This window comes from Netta rufina (assembly GCF_964035555.1).
Source record: "Netta rufina genome assembly, chromosome: 20".
Lineage (NCBI taxonomy): Eukaryota > Metazoa > Chordata > Aves > Anseriformes > Anatidae > Netta > Netta rufina.
This window is the reverse complement of record NC_140144.1, coordinates 8,638,322-8,659,916: the sequence shown is the minus strand read 5'-3', so window position 1 is coordinate 8,659,916 and position 21,595 is coordinate 8,638,322. Positions and strand designations below refer to the sequence as shown.

General features: G+C 41.8%; 1 protein-coding gene across 16 annotated transcripts in view; it reads right to left on the bottom strand.

The window, feature by feature from the left end:
* Window positions 1-21,595, bottom strand: part of FNBP1 (formin binding protein 1) — a 96,633-nt gene that overhangs the window by 30,233 nt on the left and 44,805 nt on the right. For all 16 annotated transcript variants that reach the window (XM_084299211.1, XM_084299199.1, XM_084299208.1 and 13 more), the window contains exons 5-8: window positions 17,837-17,899; window positions 16,998-17,102; window positions 4,948-5,076; window positions 3,047-3,193 (exon numbers count right to left, since the gene is read on the bottom strand). In XM_084299211.1, the coding sequence (XP_084155337.1) occupies window positions 3,047-3,193; window positions 4,948-5,076; window positions 16,998-17,102; window positions 17,837-17,899 (444 nt within the window). The remainder of the gene's footprint in view (window positions 1-3,046; window positions 3,194-4,947; window positions 5,077-16,997; window positions 17,103-17,836; window positions 17,900-21,595) is intronic.

Below are 21,595 nucleotides of genomic sequence, written 5' to 3'. Positions count from 1 at the left end.
TTCATTTTTTTTCTTTTCTTAACTGTACAGTGTTCCTTCCATTTCGTCAAAACATCCTTCCACTACAATGGAGCTAAAAATACGCAGCATGCTCCATATATCACCAAGAGATAATGTCATAACAGGAACTCCCAGATCCGTAACAAATTCATTCTATCTGCTGCTGGAGCCTTCAGAAGCCAGTTCTGCCCAGGTTCACTCAGCAGTCACCACAGCTCACCCTTGCAATGTGACCTCTGTGTTATTAGAAAGGGGACATGGAAAAGCAGCATATTTATAGCTGCATTAGAAACACAAGGCTAACGAGTGTTCCCAGCTATATCCAGCCAGTTTCCATTGATATTACTGGGAGCTGCACACGCTTTGGTGAGGGCAGAAAGCAATCCTGCTTGCACAGTTGCCAGTTCCCTAACTAAGCCTGAACAACTGGCCATTTTGCTAGGGGCATGAGGCAGAACTTTGTCATATTGAAGCTGCAGAGAATAATTAAATTATTCCATATATTGTTCTGGTTCTCAACAACATCTAATGAAATAGAGACCCTGAAAAAATACAGTTTGCCAGACTCCTGCTAGCACCTACAGAGCTGGCTGTAGAAAGGAAACCTGTTGCTAGCAGCTTGCACCTCCACAATTACAGATTGACTATGGAACTATGTCCTGACTTACTGCAGAACTACACAATCTTGATCAGCGGTTCACAGATGCCACAGGAATCCCTCCGAAGGCCTGTGTTTGTAATAAACCTACCTGAAGCTAAAAATGGATTATCAGAAAGCTCAGAGATACCCACACGAAGTGCAAGGTTGTGCCTTTTTTTTTTTCTCCCCCTTCTTAAAACAATAATGTCTTTCCATCAGCTGGTAAGGTTTTCCTGACAGCAAAAAAAAGTTGCAGAACTTGCAGGTTCTCACACCCTTTCAGCTAGAGCTGACTCACATTTGGTACATAAGGTAAAACACTAGAATCGGTGCTTTCTCTGTAATTATTTTCTTTCTGACCAATATATCTTCTATACTAATTGTGGCTGTTCCATTTAAAGCCCTGGTTTCTGAAATTACCAAAAAAAGAACTTCCATTTACCTCTCCACTTCTTTAGCAACTCTGTATGTGATAGCTGGACAAAAAGAGTGAAAATAAAACCAAAGAGTACCAATAAGGAGCTAAGTAAGAACTCCAGATGCATCACTGCCTTTTGTCAGTACCCTAGGCTCTGAGCTCATACATTTCAAGTTTGGTGATACTGTACTTTTGTTTATGATTACCAGATCCTGGAGATCTCCTCCCAGCTGGGTAACACATGTCTGTGTGGGCTCAGAGTTTCACACAAAGCTTTTCCTGCTCAGCAGGCTCTTGGTTTTGCTCACCATTGTACTAGTTCTATTATCACCAGCTGTCCTTGCATTCAACTTTCCTGGAATCTGACCTCATTTACAAAGCTGACTACAGCTCAAATCTAGTGACTTGCCTATCCAAAAATGCTCAGGTTCAAAAAAGGTGAGCAAAGGAGAAACCCTTCAATTTGGACTTTCAAAGAAAATAAACTGTTCTGACAGTAGTCTAAGAACTGAAACTTCTTTCTTAGAATTTTTCTTACAATTTCTTACAAAAAGCTCTGCTCCAGAGGTTGAAAGTCCTTAATGATATTTTAAGAAAAGAAGAAACATTTATGGACAATCTGTTTTCAGACAGAACACACTAAACCCTTTGTAATTGTTCAGATGTAACAATTTTGGTTAAATCCATTTTTGTTAGCATGGTGTTTTCAGGAGAACCCTTGGTTTTCAATGCTCAAAATACCTTTTTCTAATGTCATACTTGTGCACGTAAGCCAGCAGTCTGACTTATTTCTGTGCAAGAGAGACCAACTTGAGCAGAAGATTCAGTGGTGGCGGTGAAGCTGGCTCCAACACCTAGCTTAAGTGGTTTGTGAGTTTCTCCTCAGACTGTGCTTGAATATCTGAGTAGGATAGGCCTAAGAATGAATCTCTCCTCAACACAATCTTCACCATACAGCACCAAGAACTGTACCCCAAAGAGGGTGCATTGTTCAAACATGGGAATCTGTTCCCCAGCTTCCCCTTCTCCTACCCCAAAACAGTAACTTTCAGAGTCCTTGGTTTCTCATGCTGCTTTCTGTGAGAGCAACTGCTGAGCAAAAAGTAGGGGATTCATTTCAAAACCTCAGCCTCAGGCTTATGCTGCCAATTAACTGCAGTCTCCAGGCTCTGGGCACTGAATAGCTTAGAAAAGATTCCAGTGAAAAAGACGTATGGGAATTTCAAACAGCCAGCAAGACACATGCTGTTTGTATTTGAAGCACTAATGTGATCCATGAGAAGGGCTGAAAGAGGAGGCAGAGACTTCATTTACAAAGAGAGCAGATCATTCTGAAAAGAAAATAGGAAACACATTCACCCTTGTGCTAACCGTACATCAGCAAGCTCAGCCCAACTCTTCATCGGCCTTCATCAGGAAGGCTTGTTTTTACTCCGACAATGACGTTCAGAAATCAAGACTTGTGAGAGCTCATTTACAGATTTACAGATTGCTAGCAAGCCTCAATTCTTCAAATAAACAATTTAAAATAGAAATTTTGCCAGAGTTGCTGCAATAATTTATGTAGCCATTACTTTAAATAATTCCATTATTTTAAGAGTAACAAGATGACATTCCTGCAACAGTCCATTTGCTGACTATTAGATATAGAACCTATCAGAATAAGAACCAGTGATACTTGATGCCCATCATTTTCCATATTCTAGACCGAAGCCTTTTTTCAATAACAGTATTTCAAAAAATCATTATCCAATCAAAAGGAAAGAATATTCCTAAAAGAAAAAAAGTGTGGCATTTCCAGATGGTAAGAAGTCTTAGGAGATAATCTACCTCAGACAAAGCAGTCTGGGACAAAAGCCTACCATTTGTTTTAGTTCTGTGACTATAAAGCCCTCACACTGTGGTTTGGTCCCAGGATTTGAATCTCCATATACAAAGCAATCAGTACTAATGACAGCAATTAACAATCCAAGCAATATAACACTTACGTTCTTGTGATCAATTGATTCTGCAGCTTTTGTAATTTCATCCAGACACTTTCCAATGATAGGGATCACTTGGCGGTCGACGTCTGCAAAAGTTTTCATGGATTCACCTATCCTCACAATTCTTCTTTCCTCCATCTCTTGTATTTTCTAAAACATTAGATTTCATTCAGATCAAATATCGAGAGTAGCTTCACAGTTTCAACCAATTTTTCTCCCCAGCAAACACTGGCTGCTTTAAAAATGTATGGTTTAACTATGTTTTTAAGAATAGTCAAACTAGGACAGCTGTTCTCATGAAGGCAGCAAGTGGTATCATCCCCTCAAACATCTAAATCCCACTCTAAAAGCAATCTGTTACTATTACTGAGAATTTTTCAATTAACTTTTTATGTTGAAAAATGCTGATTTGTCAAAATCCCAGCTTTAGATGTTTGTAAGAATGGTTCTTAAGGCTGTTAATATAATTTCCGGAACAACAAGTTCTCTTCCATTTTCCACAACATGTTGTGAAAGTGCTCATCTTCATTCCACTGGAGAATCCAAGGGAACAAAAAAAAAAATTTCGATTTCCCTCCTTCCCCCCAAGAAGGTAATTTTTGGTTTATGGGCATCACACATTGTTTACATGAGTGTTTCTCAACATGTGCTCCCCGTTACTTGGTGGATTCAACACCACAGCCTCCAGCACCTATTCCATGGATCTCTGATTTAGAACAGAGGCAAGGGGGATGCAGTATAACACTGTTAAAACAGATTATAAAACAGGATACAGAAGGGCATGAACAAGAACTGCCTGTTTCACATTAGACTGCAGGACTCTTCCTGAGTATTGATAACTTAGAAATCCCCATTACCTTGACTAACACACAAGCAACAAAATGAAAAATTGAACAGTTAAAAGTTGTGCTGTAAAGAATTTCTGTTCTTTCCCTTATTTCACCATCTACGAAAAAGTAATAAAGCTTCTTAGAGCACTGGTAGTGAAAAGGAAACTTCTGCACTACTTTAAGCATGCTCATCTACAAATCAGAGCACTTTCCAGATTTAGGGTTAAATACAAATATACTGGAAGAATTTAAAATATGATGCCATGGAAAATTTATCTCAAAATACTGGCTTGAAATACAGTGAACAAAAGAGAAGGTGTCCATTTGGCTGAGAAGCTACAGTTATGGATAAGAAAATGCTTGCTTGCTATGCAAGTATCCGTTATTTCTGATCAGATGCTAAGCATGTGACATTTTCTCCCTTAAAGAGGTTGTCTTTTCCACTTCTTGACTCTCATGACCCATTACAATGGAACAGTCATTTAGAACTTCTGTTCTATGACATTAATCTCTTTGTTCAGCCAAGCACACACTCAGATCTTCAGTCAGAACAAAAAAAGCTATCCAATTTGTACTTTCTCTACAGTCTTTCTTTAGGCATGGTAAGACACACTCAGCAAGCGTGCTTAAGCCCTTTGACATTCACTATTGAGTTTAACTCCCCAATAATTCTGCAAACATCTGTGAAATCTGATTTCAAAACAGGTTATAAAGACTGTGAGGCTTTACAGATGTAAGGATGCCCAGCTGCCTCCTGCTCCAACAATGCAAATAATGCTCTCATTCCCCAGCTGCATGGACACAAGAGCTTAATACAGAAAACTGTGACAATACCAAGGACGACTGTAATCTGTCATGACAATTCAATGTTGCCTTCCTCCTAAGAGAAAGGCACACTTACATACCCAAGCTCTCCATCACTTGGGTTAGCAGACTGTGTACAAAATTTGCTAACAATGACAAAACAGCCAAAGAATAAAACAGGATCGTAGAATCAGGCCAACATGCAATCCATCCCTTTATTTTTTTTCACAAGTATATGAGCTACTCTAGATCAGTGCCAGCAAGTCTTACCTGGAAGATGTTTGGTATGTGTGTGTAGTAATGATCATGCTGCTCACTGTTGAACTTCTGTAGAGTGGAACAATATTCTGCTTTGCTGTCTTCTGCCATTTGATGTCGCAGCTGGGCTTGCTGTCTCGCCTAAAGAAATGCCAAAAGTAGTTTATAACTTCCACTACACGGAAATAAATTACACTGCATTACTCCTCATCTTACCATCCTTACCAGTAGGCAGCACAGAAACATTAGCATATGGATCTCTGAACACTTACACTTATGGCTTACTCCTATACACAGATGTGTGTGAAACATTTCATCTACTTCAAACACAAGTCTGCAGTGTGCACCCCAGGGATTCAGTCCTCTTTCTTCTGTTAAATGTGGCAGGGCCTTGCCCTCTGTTGAACTGACACGTTCCTGCCTGTTCCTATTTGGAATTTTCAGTTAAATTGGTCAAAATCTGGCGTATGAAAGACTTGTGTTCCTAGTTCGCCTAAGAAATGGTAGCTCTCACAGCTCAGATGCGTCCTCAGAATGAACATCTCTAGTCGTTTGCCATCTTCATAGAACAAACCTGCTGCCACAGATCTAGCAGAAGGCAGTGCCTGCTTCCTCCAGCTAGTGCGTGTCCCTTTGTGCTTGGAGCTGCCACCCTGTTTTTGCGTTACAATATGTTAGTTCCATCAATCATTTTGCATTCCATAAACCGTCTCCCTTCATACTACATGAAGATACAACCTATGACTAAACACCACAACAAGTTTGCCCCTCTGGTAGCCCCCTTAGGGGCAGAGGCTTTCTGAGGACACTTCGGGACACTTCTTCATCCCCTGTATGCCCTACTGGCTGGCAACTGCTTTTCTCTACCGAGCTACCTACCTATTGGCTAGCAGTATCTTTTAGAGAAAGGGGAGGGACAAATGGTTTGTCTGATTTCACACCCTCCAGCCAACATACTCATGACAAAACATCTCAATTCGTGTCCCCACTGTACTCTCTGCAAAGTCCTTTATGTGCACTTCCTTGAATAGAGCTGGCACGCGGTGTGCAAGGAAAGGGGAGCCCAAGAAGCAGCTGAAACACGATTACCTTCCTATTTTTACCCACAGATCATTTGCTTTGCTACCCAGCATAGACGAGCACTGGGCAACTACCCTCACTTCTTGCCTTAGAACAATCTGTCCCTGATTGACCCTCCCGTACTTTCAGATTACTCTCCTTACAGTTCTGCTTCCCAAGGCCTTCTGTTCTGTTGTCTGTTTCAGTGCCCAATATTATTCCCTTGCTGTCTATCCCATCTGTTTAATTTAGCTGCCTTTTCCTTCCTTGCTGCTGGCCTTCATACAGAAACTCTTCCTTCCTTTCCCCTCTCACATGGCTCCCTGCACCTACCTGCCTTTGCTCCCTACCCCGTGGTCACTTGCTGAGCCTCTCCTCTCGTGCTCATTCACAATTCGCATCCAACCATCCAGAGCCGTTTTCATTCAGCTCCCACACAGCCCCTCACACTGCCACCTGCCCCAGCAGAGCCTGCTCCATGGCTGTGGACCAATCCTTGCTCCAGTGAAGCCAGCAAGAGCCTTGCCTCTTGGCGCTGTATATCTAATCCATAATCCATCCTGTTTGCGCTTATTTTTCAGGCACTTGAAGCCTTGTCACCCTCTGCTGTCTACCTAGCCCTGGAACAAACAGTCCTGCATGTATTCAGCAAATATTAGGTTTTGATCGCTCCCACAAATTTCAAAATAGCCCCTTTAAGAAAGGAGAGAGAAAGACTGCTTAAAAAATTAGTTAAGAGTATTTTTGGATGTTTCGGGGAAAACAGTACAACAAATAATTTTAATACATTCTAAGAAGTGGACTCCCACTGAAAACAGTTCAGAGAGGGGTTAGCCTTTGAACTGTTCCAAGCAGACAATAGTTTCCTGACAATAAATCCATGAAATACCAAATCATGGAACATTTTAGTAATCATAACTGGAAGCTAACAAGTTCTGCCAAAAGGTTTCAAATCTCAATTTGAAAAGAAATAGGCTTCTCTTCCACTTGTCCAGCTCACACCTCTCACCTAATAATTTATTTTGCCTCAATCCAGCTATTTCTTTTGCAAGTGCAGTCAACTGAAGGAGTTTCCTAGATCTCCTTTCACATTCTTTCTACAAAAACAACAATTCAAGCATAATGAAAAAATGCTGGGCACTAAGTGCATAACAGGAGATGAAACAGTAGCATCAAATGGAAAAAGATCGTGACTATGACCAAATAAATAAATCCAGTAGAAAAACTCGCATCTTTGCCTGATTCCCAGGAGTTTTAATTGTCTCTCACTCTTGCAAAGGAAGCAGCATCGGGAACTCTACCTGGTGCAATGAAATTCCAGCAGCCATATCAACCATTTTTCTACCCAAGTGCTTGATATGATTTATTGAATCTTATCATCCACGCACTCATCTATAGCTATGTTAAACCCGAGTGGAAAACAATATCGCCTTGTACTACAAACACACGAGCAAAACAAAGTCAGCCATGGAAAGCTGACAGCTGGAAGAGTAACGTGCGGTTGTCTCCCAGCCCCTTCCTCAAGTCCCAGCTGCCAGAGATCAATATTCATTTGTGAGGCTCATTCTCCTCAGCTACCTAAGAGCAGCCCATTGTTTGAGCTGACTTCTATGGAAGACCCAGTCCCTCTTAGCTTTTTTTTTTTTTTAAATCTAGTGCAACTCAGGAATTTGTCCCTTGACTCTATTTTTGAAACAGAAAAGCAAGAAATTCACTATTACACATTTCCAGTCAGAGCCAGCAAACATTAAGCCTCCAGAGTTCATTCTCATGAGCAAGCTCACTGGTGGGGTATGGTAACCCTGAGCTGAATGTATACAAGAGTGGATGCTCTGTTTCCAAAACTATCTTACTGGCCCCAAATAAGAGGAGGCAGCAGATGAATAAGTAAAATTGGGTACATTCCAAAACCAAAAGTTTTTGTATGAGAGCCCCAGTGATGTTTTGTTTCTCCTGGCCATTTAATGCATTTGGCAAACTTCAAACTTAAATATTTTCCAATGAGGTATGTTTCTTAAAATAAAAACATGAAAGAGTCTACATTTTTTTATTACTTCATTTGAGTATGTCACTTACTCTAACATCATCACTTCTAGTATTAGCAGAATTACATTTTATAAGTAGGCTCCTGCACTCTGCTGAAGCATACAATGATAAAAATGAGTCGACGACGTTAAGTGTCACATTCAGAGCAATGGATGCAGTGGCCTGAAGCTGCACAGTCACAGGAGCTATTTCGGGAGTAATTTACAGTTAAGCTTCACAGAAAATTTATTTTTATCTTCTTCACTGCTCACTTCTGCATGCAAACAGTTTCAGAGAAGATACTTCTCAGGCTTTTAGAATTAATGTTAAAATATTTGTTCTGAACAGCATTTTCAGGAGAGAAGGCTTTGGAATACCCAGTTTCTGGAAAACCAGACCATGCCTTCAGATATGGGGTGATGCAGCTTTCAGCTAACGCACACTCTCCTTTTAACTGTGCAGGGATGATCAAGCAGGAGCTTGGATTTCTAGCACCACATGTGAAACCACAATCCAGATCAACAGACTGCCAGGTCACTCTTGGTTAAAACAGAAGTCAGGACTAGGTACTTGTAACAACACAAAAAACAAACAAACAAAAAAACAAAAAAAAAAGCTCCCTTTGAAAGGAAAAATGAGTGAGGTCACTTTCAGCCTCATGAAAAAGCAGAAAAGGGCATTTAAAGGATTTGGGGGGAAGAAAAACATTTTGCTTTTCTTTGCAAAAGATACTCAGATCTTGTACACACTTGTTAAAGAAATTCACATCCACCCCCAGAGCACACCTTTGTAACCTCTTTTAGTCCCCAGATAAACATGTGCAGTGCATATACACACAACCTCCCCTCCAAAGTCTATTTTTGTTAAGGCAATTCTTCTGTGAACTCGTGTGGCAGCAATAAAAGCAGAAGGTCACATATGCTACTGCACTTCTCATCAAGAAAAGCGCTCCCAAGAGCGAAGGACAGCCCAGTATCTGCAGCACCATCAGCCCTGCAGCAAGTATATTGGTAAGCTTAGAGCTTCCACTGCCATGGCAATTGAGATCTGAACACAATCACACCAAAGCACTATTTTCTGTAACTTAGAGAAAGATATAGGTGAAGGAAGCAAAGGAGAAAGAAAAAATACACTTTCTGCCACTTCAGTCTTCACTATAGAAAAGAATGAAGGATATTTTGCTGAGAACAATTTCTAAGACGCATTCCAGAAACAGCTAGAGACTCAATGGACACACTGTCTTCTGGGTTTACACAGACAAAAAATGCAGCCCCTCCGGGCTGTTATGGTGGGAGTGATATGAATAACTGAAAAGGGCAGAAAAAAGCTTTGGCTGCTATTAAGCTGATCTGCACGGAGTGGAACAGTTCGGCTTCTCAGCCATTGCTCATGTCCAGAATGGCAGAGTTTCCAGTCAAAACTCTGGTGTAACTTGCTTTCTTCTGCCCCCTCTTTTGAAAAACACCAACAAACCCAGACAGCATGTGAGATGCATCACTGCCAGGCCGCTGCCTGCCAAAACAGATCTGTCTTTGGTAAATCCAAGATCAGACTGAAACGCAAACACAAAAATCCCCCCCCTCACCCCTCGTCGACCGTCCAATCCCTTCAAAATAAGTTAATGATAAAGGCAGACTCAGAAGCACTTCACCAATGTCAGGAATGCTTTCAATTGCTCACAGATTTTTCAGCTGCGGGCTCTGACCCTCCCCACCCAGCCAGGCTCACATTGCTGTTCTCTGTTGCGAGCAGGCACTATCACTAACAGCAGTGGGGCGTCTCTTGGTAGCAGCAACACTGGCAGCATTTGCAGAAGCATTAATAACAGTGGGAACTCTGCCACGGACTTCAAAACAGGGCCAGGATTTCAGGCTTTGATTTACATAGCCTCCAAGTCAAGCCCCATTGTTTACTATTTTACAATAACCAGTTTGGTCTCTCTGAACTGGCACTCAAAAAAAGTTTCAGAATTTGCTTCCCTGAAAGCAAGAAGGCAGAACGGGACATGCGAAGTAACAGATAGGAAAGGAAGAAGAAAAATCCTTACTTTTAATATTAAAAGGATATAAAAAAATCATCTTCATGACAACCTGTGAATCCTTGAAATCCTTTGGTCAAATAAAACACGCAAACAAGCAAAGAGGTGATGGGATAAAAAATCTTCATGGTCCAATCTCAGGGACAGTTATCTGGTGAACCCGTATTCCACCTCATTCTGCCAGGTGACCAAAGCATACGCTAATAAGAGATGTACTAAAGCAACAAACCACCAAAACTCTAAGGAGAAGGGTGGGCCACATCTAGCAGAGCTGAGAGCGCAACACTAAGCACCCTGCACAAGGCTCTTGCACAGCTTTTTTGTTAATCTGGACTGGTCTCAGCTGCACTACTGAAAAAATTAAATAGCAACAAGGACTCACCTAGCTGTGTCAGTCAGCTTTATACTCATGCCACCAGTCCTGCAACTGCTCCAAGGCCCTAGCAAAAAGACCCGTGCCTCAAATCCAAAATTTTGTCTCCTTCCACAGCCACTCTCACATCACAAACACCAAATATGCAAACTGCCTGGGTGACCAAAGAGTCAAATGGGCAAGAGGGTCAGACGGACAAATCTCCACTAGCAGCCTGTCACACAGCTTGGAGAAAGCCAGTCCCATGAGGATGCTTCAAAAAGTCTGCTTGATTACAAAAGAACGAGGTGTTTGCACAATAGGTAGAATATTTGGAATTGAGGCAGGAGGTTACCAGAGAGGTGTCTGGAGCAGCGGCTGACTTTAAATGATTTCTGGAGACCTGTTCAGTTGTACTAACATAAGCAATTAAGTTCTGCAGTGTATAAATGTGAGTATGGAATATAAATAATGGAACTTATTTCAGGACTGTATAATACATTGCTTAGATCATACTTTGAATACTGGGCATGGTTCTAGTAATCTCTCTCCAACAAAGGTTTTATAAACACTGCCAATGCAGGATGAATAGTCAGGGCTGAAGACAGTTACCATATGATTCTGCTAGCCTTAACGCCTCACTTTATGGGTACCACACATTCACTTAAACTGAACAGCTCACAAACTTAACAGCCAAATTTTGAGGTCTCTGCTACATTTTCCCTTAGTTCTGACACAGCTGAAAAGCTCTGTCAAAATATTTTTGACAGAATAACTACAGACAAGCTTTTTAACCATATAGCATAAACTAATTGCTCTGCACGCTAAGAATTCCTACGCCTTGATTCAAAGCGTGGTTGATCCTTAATTCAGGAGTTGTTCTTAAACCTCCCCTTCACAACCCCCTTTTTACCTCCGTGACTTGTTTGCTCCACTCAGCAATCCGCCGCCCAGTAGGGCTGCATTGTTATGAAACTGTCAAATTGCTACGTAGGGCATTATTGCAGACGGGTACCGCTAAGAGGGAACACATTCAGATGGATTTCCTAATCCTATACTAAAACTGACTGGCATTTTTGCTTCTTGATCTCTTAAGACCAAATACAGTGTCTGTATGGGATACATAAGGGTATTTATAGTTTCCCAGATGATGCTTCTAGGGTCATTAACTCTTCATAGACTAGAAATCAGAGCTCATAAATTAGTCATGAGTCCAAAAGGGAAACAGCTGCTGTATCATCTCAGCGTTGCTGATAGCAGGTTGTAAACAAGGCTTATTCTACCAGAAACGCAAATGACCCTCCTGAGGGACTTCCTACATGCTACAATGCCCATTAGGAAGAAGCAGTTCAAAAAGGAGATTGGGATCTGCATAAACTAGAGAAAATATGTTAGTGTGAATCTAATGGCTTTAAATCACGTTACCGAGAAAGGACTGCCCTTGAATTTATGGGAAATTTGACTCGCATCAGAACTGAAGACACACAAGGGTTCGGTCAGTTCCAACAGCAGAGCAACAGAAACACAACTGCCTAGTAAACATAAGGAAAACTCAGCACCACGTAGAGAATGTGGGGAAGCCTTATGCAGCATGTAGCTAAGTAAGAAATGCACAGGGCTCTCTGGAACTATGTCTGGGACTGAGCCTCACCCACCTCACCTGTGTTAATGACACAAACACTGTCGAGGTTTTCCGGCTTCTACCATCGCCCTCGCACGGCACTACATTTTCCAGCCGCTGACAAGTTCAGTATGGCAGTAGGTGCCTCAAGTCGGATGAGCCAGGGGAAGAATACAACAAGCCTAATTGTCACAGTGCAGATGACTCAGCAGGTCCTGAAAAACTGGGCTCATTAAGTAGTCATGGTGTGCAGAAGGAGGGCACCCACAGTCTCTGGCTATGCTGCAGAGTTTACTGCCGACAGCCTTAATTGACTAAAACCTCAGTGACGCACTTTGCAACAATCCAGCACCGAGCTGGAGATGTTCCTTTGTGGCTTGCATGCAGGGTTTCAGCGATGCTCACTCTATCCTGCTCCGTTGTGACTTGATGCTCCTCTGACGAAGCATGCTGCAAACAGTGTATGGATATGCTGAAGCATAGCTGAGAGATTTCTCTGGGGCCTAACTAAGAATAGTTTAGTTCATCCTTCATTGTAAGGATGTGTAAATTCTTAATGAAGAGATTTGCGTCCTGCAGCGCAGCAGCCTGGCTGCTGGAAAAGCAGTTTAACACTTGACGGTGTAACTGCATTCGCAAAGGCAGGAAGATCAGCTTATTCCAAGAATCTTTCTAAGTAGCAGTATTTCTTCATCTATGTTCCGTACGACTCTGCCAGTGCTTCAGCTCATGACTTTCCAGTGCAATGTAAATGGACGTCTGTTGTGGTAAGGGGGGCGATACAGGCTCCTTACATTGCATTAAAATTGGCTGGGTAAGAAAGCAGTAAGCGTGTAAGAAAGCATATTCACCCAGCCTTTCTTAGTATAGGTTGAAGATATACTGAACTAGAGTCAGTCAAAAACTCCAGAGCAAAACAAACATCCCACCTCAAGAACGAGCAACGTTAGGACCTTTTTGATTTGTGAGAGTTCATGTCAAATTTGCACTTTTAGTCTCTCACTACTTTCAAAACCTACAAGACGTTTACATCAATCATAAAACCACTTAAGGTGGAACACCCCGAACACAACTGGAACAAAAAATAAACCAGCACGATTAGCCCTGACTTCAGGACAGCAGTCTGGGAACTCACTCCCAGCTCATTTTTTGGGGCTCACAGCTGAAGTTGTTTTCTGGCAGAATTATCACCTAGGACTCCCACACATGACCGTGCTACTCTTCAGCAAAGGGACAGGTCCTGCCTAACTCAGACTACCTCAAGCTGCTGCCCTCTCCCTCAACTTCTGTGCTAATCAAGATGCAAAAAGCATTCATCCCCTCGTACGGTTGGCCCCAAACCACTTCCTCCTTAAAAACAAATTCAGAAAAATCCACTTTGAAAATAAACCTTTAGAGAAGCCAGCTGTTTTTCTTTTTTTTTTTTTATTGCAAGAAGTCTGCAAAGGCACCGCTGGGTACCACATTATCCCATAAAGATGTCAGCTTTTTAGTGATTGCAGCTCTAAAGAGAAGGAACAAACAATAGAGCACTTCCTTATAAGTACACTGCCTCTGCGCTGGTGACAGAGACCATTTCCCCAAATGGTCAAAAAATTGAAGCAACTCCACTGTGGTTTTTTTTTTGAAAAAGAACTGCTTTGAAAGCTCACATCCCAGTGCGATCCAAGCAAAGCTAAAGCTCACAGTGATACCTACAAGCCTGCCCAGTGTTTTCATCAGCACGTTCCACCATTTATTTATTTTATAAGGATATTTTCGCAGTGCAGTTGCTCGCAACACAGTCACTCTGACTTTGCTAAGTGGAGCAGACAAAAGCTTTGAGCATAATACGCTTTGCATTCACACCAACGTTCCCCCTACAAATGCTGGCGGCTTGCACTTCAGAGACTCCGTGCAAACCCAGGGAGGGGAACTCGAGTGCTGGAGCCCACTCCCCTGCAAAGCCTGTGACCCCTGCCGAAACCTAAGCACAGCCCTTTGCTCCACGGTACTAACACCAAAAAAGGAGACAGGAGGAAGCAAAGCTAAACACCCAGCTCCCTCAGCTCAACCCCAGGCTGGCTGGCTGCACCCATGAAGGGAACCACGCTGGACATCGGAGCAGCACAGACAGCATTGCCCTCTGCAATCAGGAGCAGTTTGGGCTTCCATTAAAGATGTCCATGCACATCCAGCCCTGCCTTGAAGCACACACCTGAGGCCCTTTGTTATTTTGCCAAGCAGTCCTGGAGAAATAAGGAGGAAAGTAACTCCTAATTAGCTTCTCTGCCACTATTCTGGTTACTTAATCATAGCACACTGTAATGCCAAGAGCTCTCCTTTCAGCAAGGCCACGTTAAGTGCTGGTAGCTGGCAGCGCTAGCACCGAATTTCTTGCTGCAGTCGTCAAAGGCTACGACTATTTAAAGACTGACAGATGAGAGCACGTCAGATCCTCATACAGTTGAGCATGAGGTGCATCAGGCAGTTGCACACATTCTTTTGATTGCATGTGTCACTGTGATCACTGCAGAATTTTAATTCCGTTACCCTGCTATGCGCGATGCAAAATATAACTCTACTGTCTGCTTATATTCGCAGGTAGAAGCTGAAGTAGCCAAAGTGTCAATCTCAAGCCCAAGAAATGAGGACAAACGATCCCACTGCTCGAAGAGCACCTTGTTCCGCCAAAGTGAATAGCACTGGCTCCGAACACAGCCAAATCGTCTGCTTTCCTGGCCAGACAGATTTTTGGGAGCAAGAGCGCAGCTGCCAAGCTGTGAGGGGCAAGTGAAATCAGAACTGCTGCAATAGGAGGAGGAGGGAAAAGTCATCATAGTGCTCCAGCTGAAACCCCGGGGTTTCTGCATCTCTCCCTGGAGCAGGTCTGCAAGAGCTGCCCGGCAGCAGCGCGGGGCGAACAATATCCTATTTTCACTGGAGCCTTATGTAAGGCAGAGCCAGTCACGTGGGCCGAGGGAAGCAAAGAAAGGGCATTATTCAGAGCCCGGCATGGATGAACCCAGTTTAACACATGCACTTAGAAAACACTGTTCTCTCTGTTCAGTAATATTATTTCACATTCCACTCGTTTTGATAACCTTTTCCTTCTCCATCTACTCCACTGGCTGGCTGGAAAGCCGACTAATGCCTTCTCCAGAGATTAGCCAGCACGCAGAGCTGCAGCAGAGTTTTGTCTTTCAAGATGCCACTGAGCCTCATTTTGCAATAAGTAATTTACAAACAGACACACTAAAGCACTAGAAAAATTTAGCTGAGAAGCCCCTCTGCTCCACTTTACAGGGAAAGAGCAGCAGAGGAAGGATTGCTTCCCAGAATGTACCTAAATCTATAGCATACATTGCCAACATGCATCCTTCCACGCTGACCAAAAAAGGCCAGCATTAGGAACTGATGTAGGACTAATGAGTTCCAGCTCCCTATCTGAAACAGTGAGCCATGTCTCTCTATCCCCTTTGACGTGACCTCAGCTTTGAAAAAAAAAATCTCAGGTAAGTCCTAATTTCATCTGCGAAAAAACATATTTTAAAATCATTTAATACAGATAAAGCAGAGATGATCCTTGTCTGCCAGAAAAAAATTGTGTGTGGCCTTACATCTTTGACAACCCTGTGCACTCATTCATCTGTAAAGTGTGCTGCCAAATCCAGGTGACAGATAATCAAATCTGCAGGGTGAATTTACAACTAACAGCCAAGCAATTGGCAAGACCACAAAGCTGTTTGTTCCTTTTAATATTCAGTAACACTTTGGGAAATTTTCCTGAGCTGTCTTTTCATTTACTGTTGTCAATTCTAATAGCAATTTGGATACTGTGATGCTCAGCATACTAGAAACTTCTTAAGATCCCACAAATGTAGAGCAAATTTGTATTTGATAGCTTCCTAGGATTGAATTAACTGAGTAGAGAATGAAGCAGACTTCTTGAAGAGCAAAACCTACTTTTTTTTTTTTCTTACAGGGACAATCTTGGACTATAAAAGATTCACTTCACACTTCTGCAACAAAGTATTTGATATATGTTCACTCCCGCTTTTTTTTTTTTTTTTTTTAAAGAAACAAACCTGTTCAAGTATTCTGACTATTTTGTTCCTATGTCGATCAAACTTTTCAGCGAATACTATCCTTATATATTACAATGGGGTGTTTCTGGTCTACATTACTGAATTATCTGAGCAGATGTCTAATATCAAAAAGAGAAGCAAGCTAAAGACACCTTTTCCCTCTCCCTTGGTTTCTTAAGATACAGGTACTTCACTTGACTGAGACATTTAAACTTAAATTTAATTCAAAATCGGATGTACAGAAGGATGCTTTAAGAAAAAGTATTTCACAATGGATATGCTGAAACATGAATCTATGCTTAAAATTAGACATCAGTTCAAAAGCTTCACAAAATCAATGTACAAAAGCCACGTGCGACTGCAACCAGACAGCAACTTACAAATAAAAGCTACGTGCTATCTGTGACAGGCAGGGATTTCAGGGTACTCCATAACATGAAAAGCTGTCCTGCTGTAAACCTAGGTCTCTGAACAACAATCCTGATATTATGTCAATGCAGCCAATGGCATCAGGCCATTTTTGAGGTGTTGCTCAAGAAGGCAGGAAGTTTGTCCACCTGAATCAAAGTTTGGGTAACTGCAAACGTTCAGATGCAGGGAGCCCTAACAAGATTGAATGTACAAAAACTCTGGGGTGTTCGTTAAAACTGATTTTGCATAAATGTATTTAGAGCCATGTCAGCTACGTTAAATTCTGACATCATCTTTCTGAAGAAATCTGACTGTGTGTTTATAATTTTTATGCCAATACAGCTCCCTGCAGAGCTCTCCCTTTTTTTAATTAACACATGGACTGGCCAGTGAGGCAGTAAGCCTCAGAAGATTTATACTACCAGTGGGACTGAGGACTTGAACCTATTCATCCATGTTTACAAACAGCCTCTCCACCCGCTGGCTTACCTTTTCAACATCTGCTTTTGTAACATTGATGTCAGCATCCATTTTCTCAAAATACTGCTGTGCTCGATCAGCTTCTTTGCAGTCACGTTCAAACCGCCTTTTACTCTGAAAAGGAAAAAAAAAAAAAAAAAAAAAAAAAAAAAGAATCTTTCAGCATGGGAAAGAAACACAAATTAAAACTCTACCTAAAATCAATAACTGACCCTAAACTGATCTGCTGTAACAACTGTCAGGAGATTCTAGGACTAGCTTGTTTACATTGAAGAACTTAATAACAGTTACCATAAACACATCTTTTTTCTTCCATTCTTCAGACTGCTCCACTCTACCAATTTCACTGCTATTTGTAAGTAGGATTTGTCATTTACCTTTATCCCCTTTCGTTATCCTCTCCTGCACCTAAAATTTCTCACTGGTTCATGTGATGAATGCTGAGCACAAATTCCAGTGTATTTGTTTCTGAGAAGCAGCACCTTACTAAAGAGATGGTCACATTTGATTTATTCATGCAGGGTGAAACTATTCAGCTTATGGAGGAATATCTGAATAGCATCCTTAGGGACTATGCATTTCAAGCAACTCTTGGCACACTTTTCAAGTTGTATCAAATGAAACACTACTCACCCTACACATAGATCCCATGGAAAGCCAAATGTACTATTTAAACAGACCTTTTTCATACCTACCAGTGTATTTAAAACAGCAAAGTTCTAAAAATCACATTTCTTCAGCTTTTATCCACACACCTTTCATATTCTAAATACAAAGTTTGGAACCATCTCTATAAAAAATGGTATAAAAATGATTTAAATGTCACATCTTAGGAAATTTCCACTTACGGCTTCAAGTTGTTTCCAGCAAGTTTCAATGTGCTGTTGTGCCTTTCTGCCATCGTGGAAGTGCTGTTTAGAAAAAGATAAAAGGCAATATTTTGAACAACAAAAGAACAAATAGCCAATTATGTTCAAGGAGCTCTTCTCCAGATACGAAGAATAGAATAGAATTTTCCAGAATAAAACAGAAATGATTGTGACAGCTGTGTTCTGCAGCTCTGCTAAATTGAGCAGGTGTATGACGACTATCTAATGTCTCAGCAGGCTACAGATGTATATTTGCATCAATTATAGTGGTTAGTTAGTCTAAGTCTAATTAATCCCTTTAGCAATTCTACCTTGTATTATTCACTGTATCTCATAATTATTGGTTTCCCATAGTATGAAATCTGAAGCACTTTCAGCTGAATAGGATCTTTTTGATTACTGACAGTACATTAGCTCTAAATTAAAATTTCTCTCTGCATGGAATTTACCAATATGCCCTTGATTGACACATTCTAACAACTGATGTTCATCCTGATTTTCATTCAGACTCACCAGACAAACCTCTTCTAGTTTCTGACTGTGCTTGTGAAGCCAGCTGCTTATGTCTCTGGGGAGGTATTCAGTACTTTGGGTCCCTCCACAAACCCTTCTCTCCCACACACTGTGTGCACACATTATGGTATTACAAAAGTTCCAAAATATGAGCTGTCAGCTACACGCTAAGTGACAAGGAACATCTCCTGACATGCCTTTTGGGGCAAGACTCTTAATTACATTAATGACAGCCTGTTTAAATAACAGTTCTTAGCCTTTACACAATGCCCTTCATCAGAATCCAATATGCTTTAGGTATTACCCCCCATGCCTCGCTTTTCCTCAGGACAAGCAATTTGCTGAAGACCATTGCACAAGCCCATGACACAGCTGTAGAGACCGGGGATTTGAACGCAGAGCCCAGCTGGCTGCTGGAACAGGCTGTTCTCCTTACAAGCCACCTTGCAAAATAAATAACATAGCAATCTACTAATATGAAGAGATGCCTTTCCACTGTATTATTTTTTGGCAAGGAGGATGTTTTACTCAAACACAGGTATGGCTTCAAACTGCAAAAATAAAGGGCTGGTATTGCCGGGTAACCCTACAGCACCTCACCAGAAGCCACATATAGTGTCCCACGTGGAATCAGAAATTAGATTTAACTTAACACGGTAGCAGCAGCCTGTTAGAAGAGCTCCGATCTCAGAAGAGCAGCCTGCCACAAACCACCAAGGTCAGGAAGAATCTGCTTACAAGCAGCGCTGCTTGGTTTTCTGCATCTTGCACTAAACCAACCAGCGTTTTCCTCTGTCAGAGCAGCAGGTCTCTGAAGCAAGTGCAGCAAGGAAGTGTCGTAGCACCTTTCTGCCTCCACCAGACAAGCCAGACCTTACTCAAGAGAAGCAAAAAGGCCCCAAATTGCAATTCTCTCATAGGATGTCCAACAGTCTTCCATTGCCTTCAAAATCACAAAACCCCTCAGCCTGCCAGCACTCCAGACACTGTTCCCTGCAGCCCCAAACGCCTGCTGTTACAGAGGGGTGCCTGGCTGTAAGACGAACCTAGGGACACTGCACAGCTTTAACCTTCTGGATAGCGTCCTTCTCTACACAAAAGCTCTTGAAGCAGAGAATGGAGGCACAACATTTCACCGGGGGCATGGGCAGTGCTCAGCTCTGCCCCACACTCCTACCTATCGTGGCCAGCAAGCATGAAGCACCAGGCCAGCAGGGCAGTGCTGCTGAAGGCCAGGACAGTCTCCTTCTGCCATTAGCTCTGACAACATTCACGAGATCAGACCTCTGCCATCCATGCTAGGCTTCTCCAAAACCTCAGTCACCGCACTGTGACATTTAAAAACAAACACGTCTGTGAAACTGCTGGGTGGCAGGGGGAGATTCCATGTGGATTTCAGTTCCTTTTGTACATTCCCATTTCCCTTCAACTCTCCGTGTGACTGAGACGCTGCGTCTTCCTTGCTAGAGGCTTGAAATATTCCTGATTTCAAGCTTGCTTTTGTAATTAAGAGTTTAAGAAAACAGTCCCAAGGAACAACTGCAATTTAACACTACATTTTTAAACATTTTGCTAATGAGCAAGGAATATGTGGAAATTTTTAACAGTGAAGCTGCAAGTAGAATTACTTGGCCGTCTCCACACTGCACTTCCTGCCCGCAGCCTCCCTCGTCCTCTGGTTGTGTGCTTCCCTCTGCTCTGCCTCTGACTTCACTGGAGTGTAGGAAGGGACTGGATCTGGGAACAGCTGGCCTGCTTGAAACCTAATACTGGCAGTGACCCATAACCCTAGGAAAGCAAGACGTCAGGTTAATTTAACATAACACAGGTGGATGTGGGGGCTGAAGGATGAACCCAGAATCTAAAGCATATCAGATGAAGTTTTTAAACCAAGTTTTTGCAGTTAATCAACAGCGTAATTTTCATTTTTGCAGGAGCCATCCATCTTCCTTCCAAATTTGTCTTCCCTGTAAAATAAACCTCAAGCTGGCCAAAGTACATACGAGAGCAGTAAGCATGAGCAGGAAGACCTCATGCTGCTCGTACCTTGCTACATTTTTGTGAAGCTCATTTACAGGAATGAGCAATGAGATGTACAACGGGCATTACTGAGGACTACTACACAGCAAAACCAAGGAACTGATGTCGTGTGACAGTCTGATGTACACAGGTTCATTGTGTTTTGCAGATCTCACTTGTAACCGTTTTCTAAATACATTTGTAACCCCTCAGTTCTCGCTGTGTTGTCACATACATATATTTGCTAGTGGAGAGAGAGCTGTATGTGATGAAAGATACAACATTTATTGAGAGCACTTCTGGTTTTACACATCATTTGCACTCAAAGGATGATTTCTGCCTTCCAAAACCTCATTTTTATACAAAGCAACAAAGAAAGGTAGCAAATGCTACCACAGCTACCTACATTTCTTTACTATTCCCACTTTAAGGTTAAAAAAATTGACAGTTTGGTTAAATGATCTGCTCAAAGTCATACAGGAAGCGTGCAGTTTCCTCAAACCATGTACTATCTTCAACTTCCGCAAACTCATTTCCTTTAACAGACTTTAAAATCTTCTGATACAGCAAATGCCTTCCAGCTTTTTTTTTTTTTTAATTAAGTTAAAATAAAAGAAGATCAATTTGTCCTTGACAAGGTTTCGAGATACATGTTCTAATTTAAAGATTTTTTTTTCCCTAATCAAATGAAATAATGATTGGTTATTCTACACTTGAAGATTCGGCAAATAGGAATTTGACAAATGATTCAGCAAATCGTATGGAAAGCTACTATTCCTTACTAGTCACACACATTTCAGTAATAAATTTGACAACAGATTCTTTTTTTTCCCCCCCCACACTGAACATCCAAACTAATACACTCTAATCAGACTTTCCATTTAAAACCTCACACGCTCTAAGCAAGATACTGAGTTAATGAATCACGCTCCAAGCATGCCAGTACGACATTTGCAATGGTGGCGTTGGTTAAGTGCCACGATTTCCTCCAGACTCCTTTCTGCTATATCCACAGCACTGGAAACACCCAAGAAAGAGCAGTTCCAGAGAAATCAGTGTTCTTAACTACGTGGCTGGCTTAATAAAATCAGTGCAATGGATTACAAAACCCCAAGAGAAGAAAATTAAGGTAACGTGTAACAAGGAAAGTGTTCTTCGCAAACTAAAAAAAAAAAAAAAAAAGCATACTGACCCTCCACCCCTGAA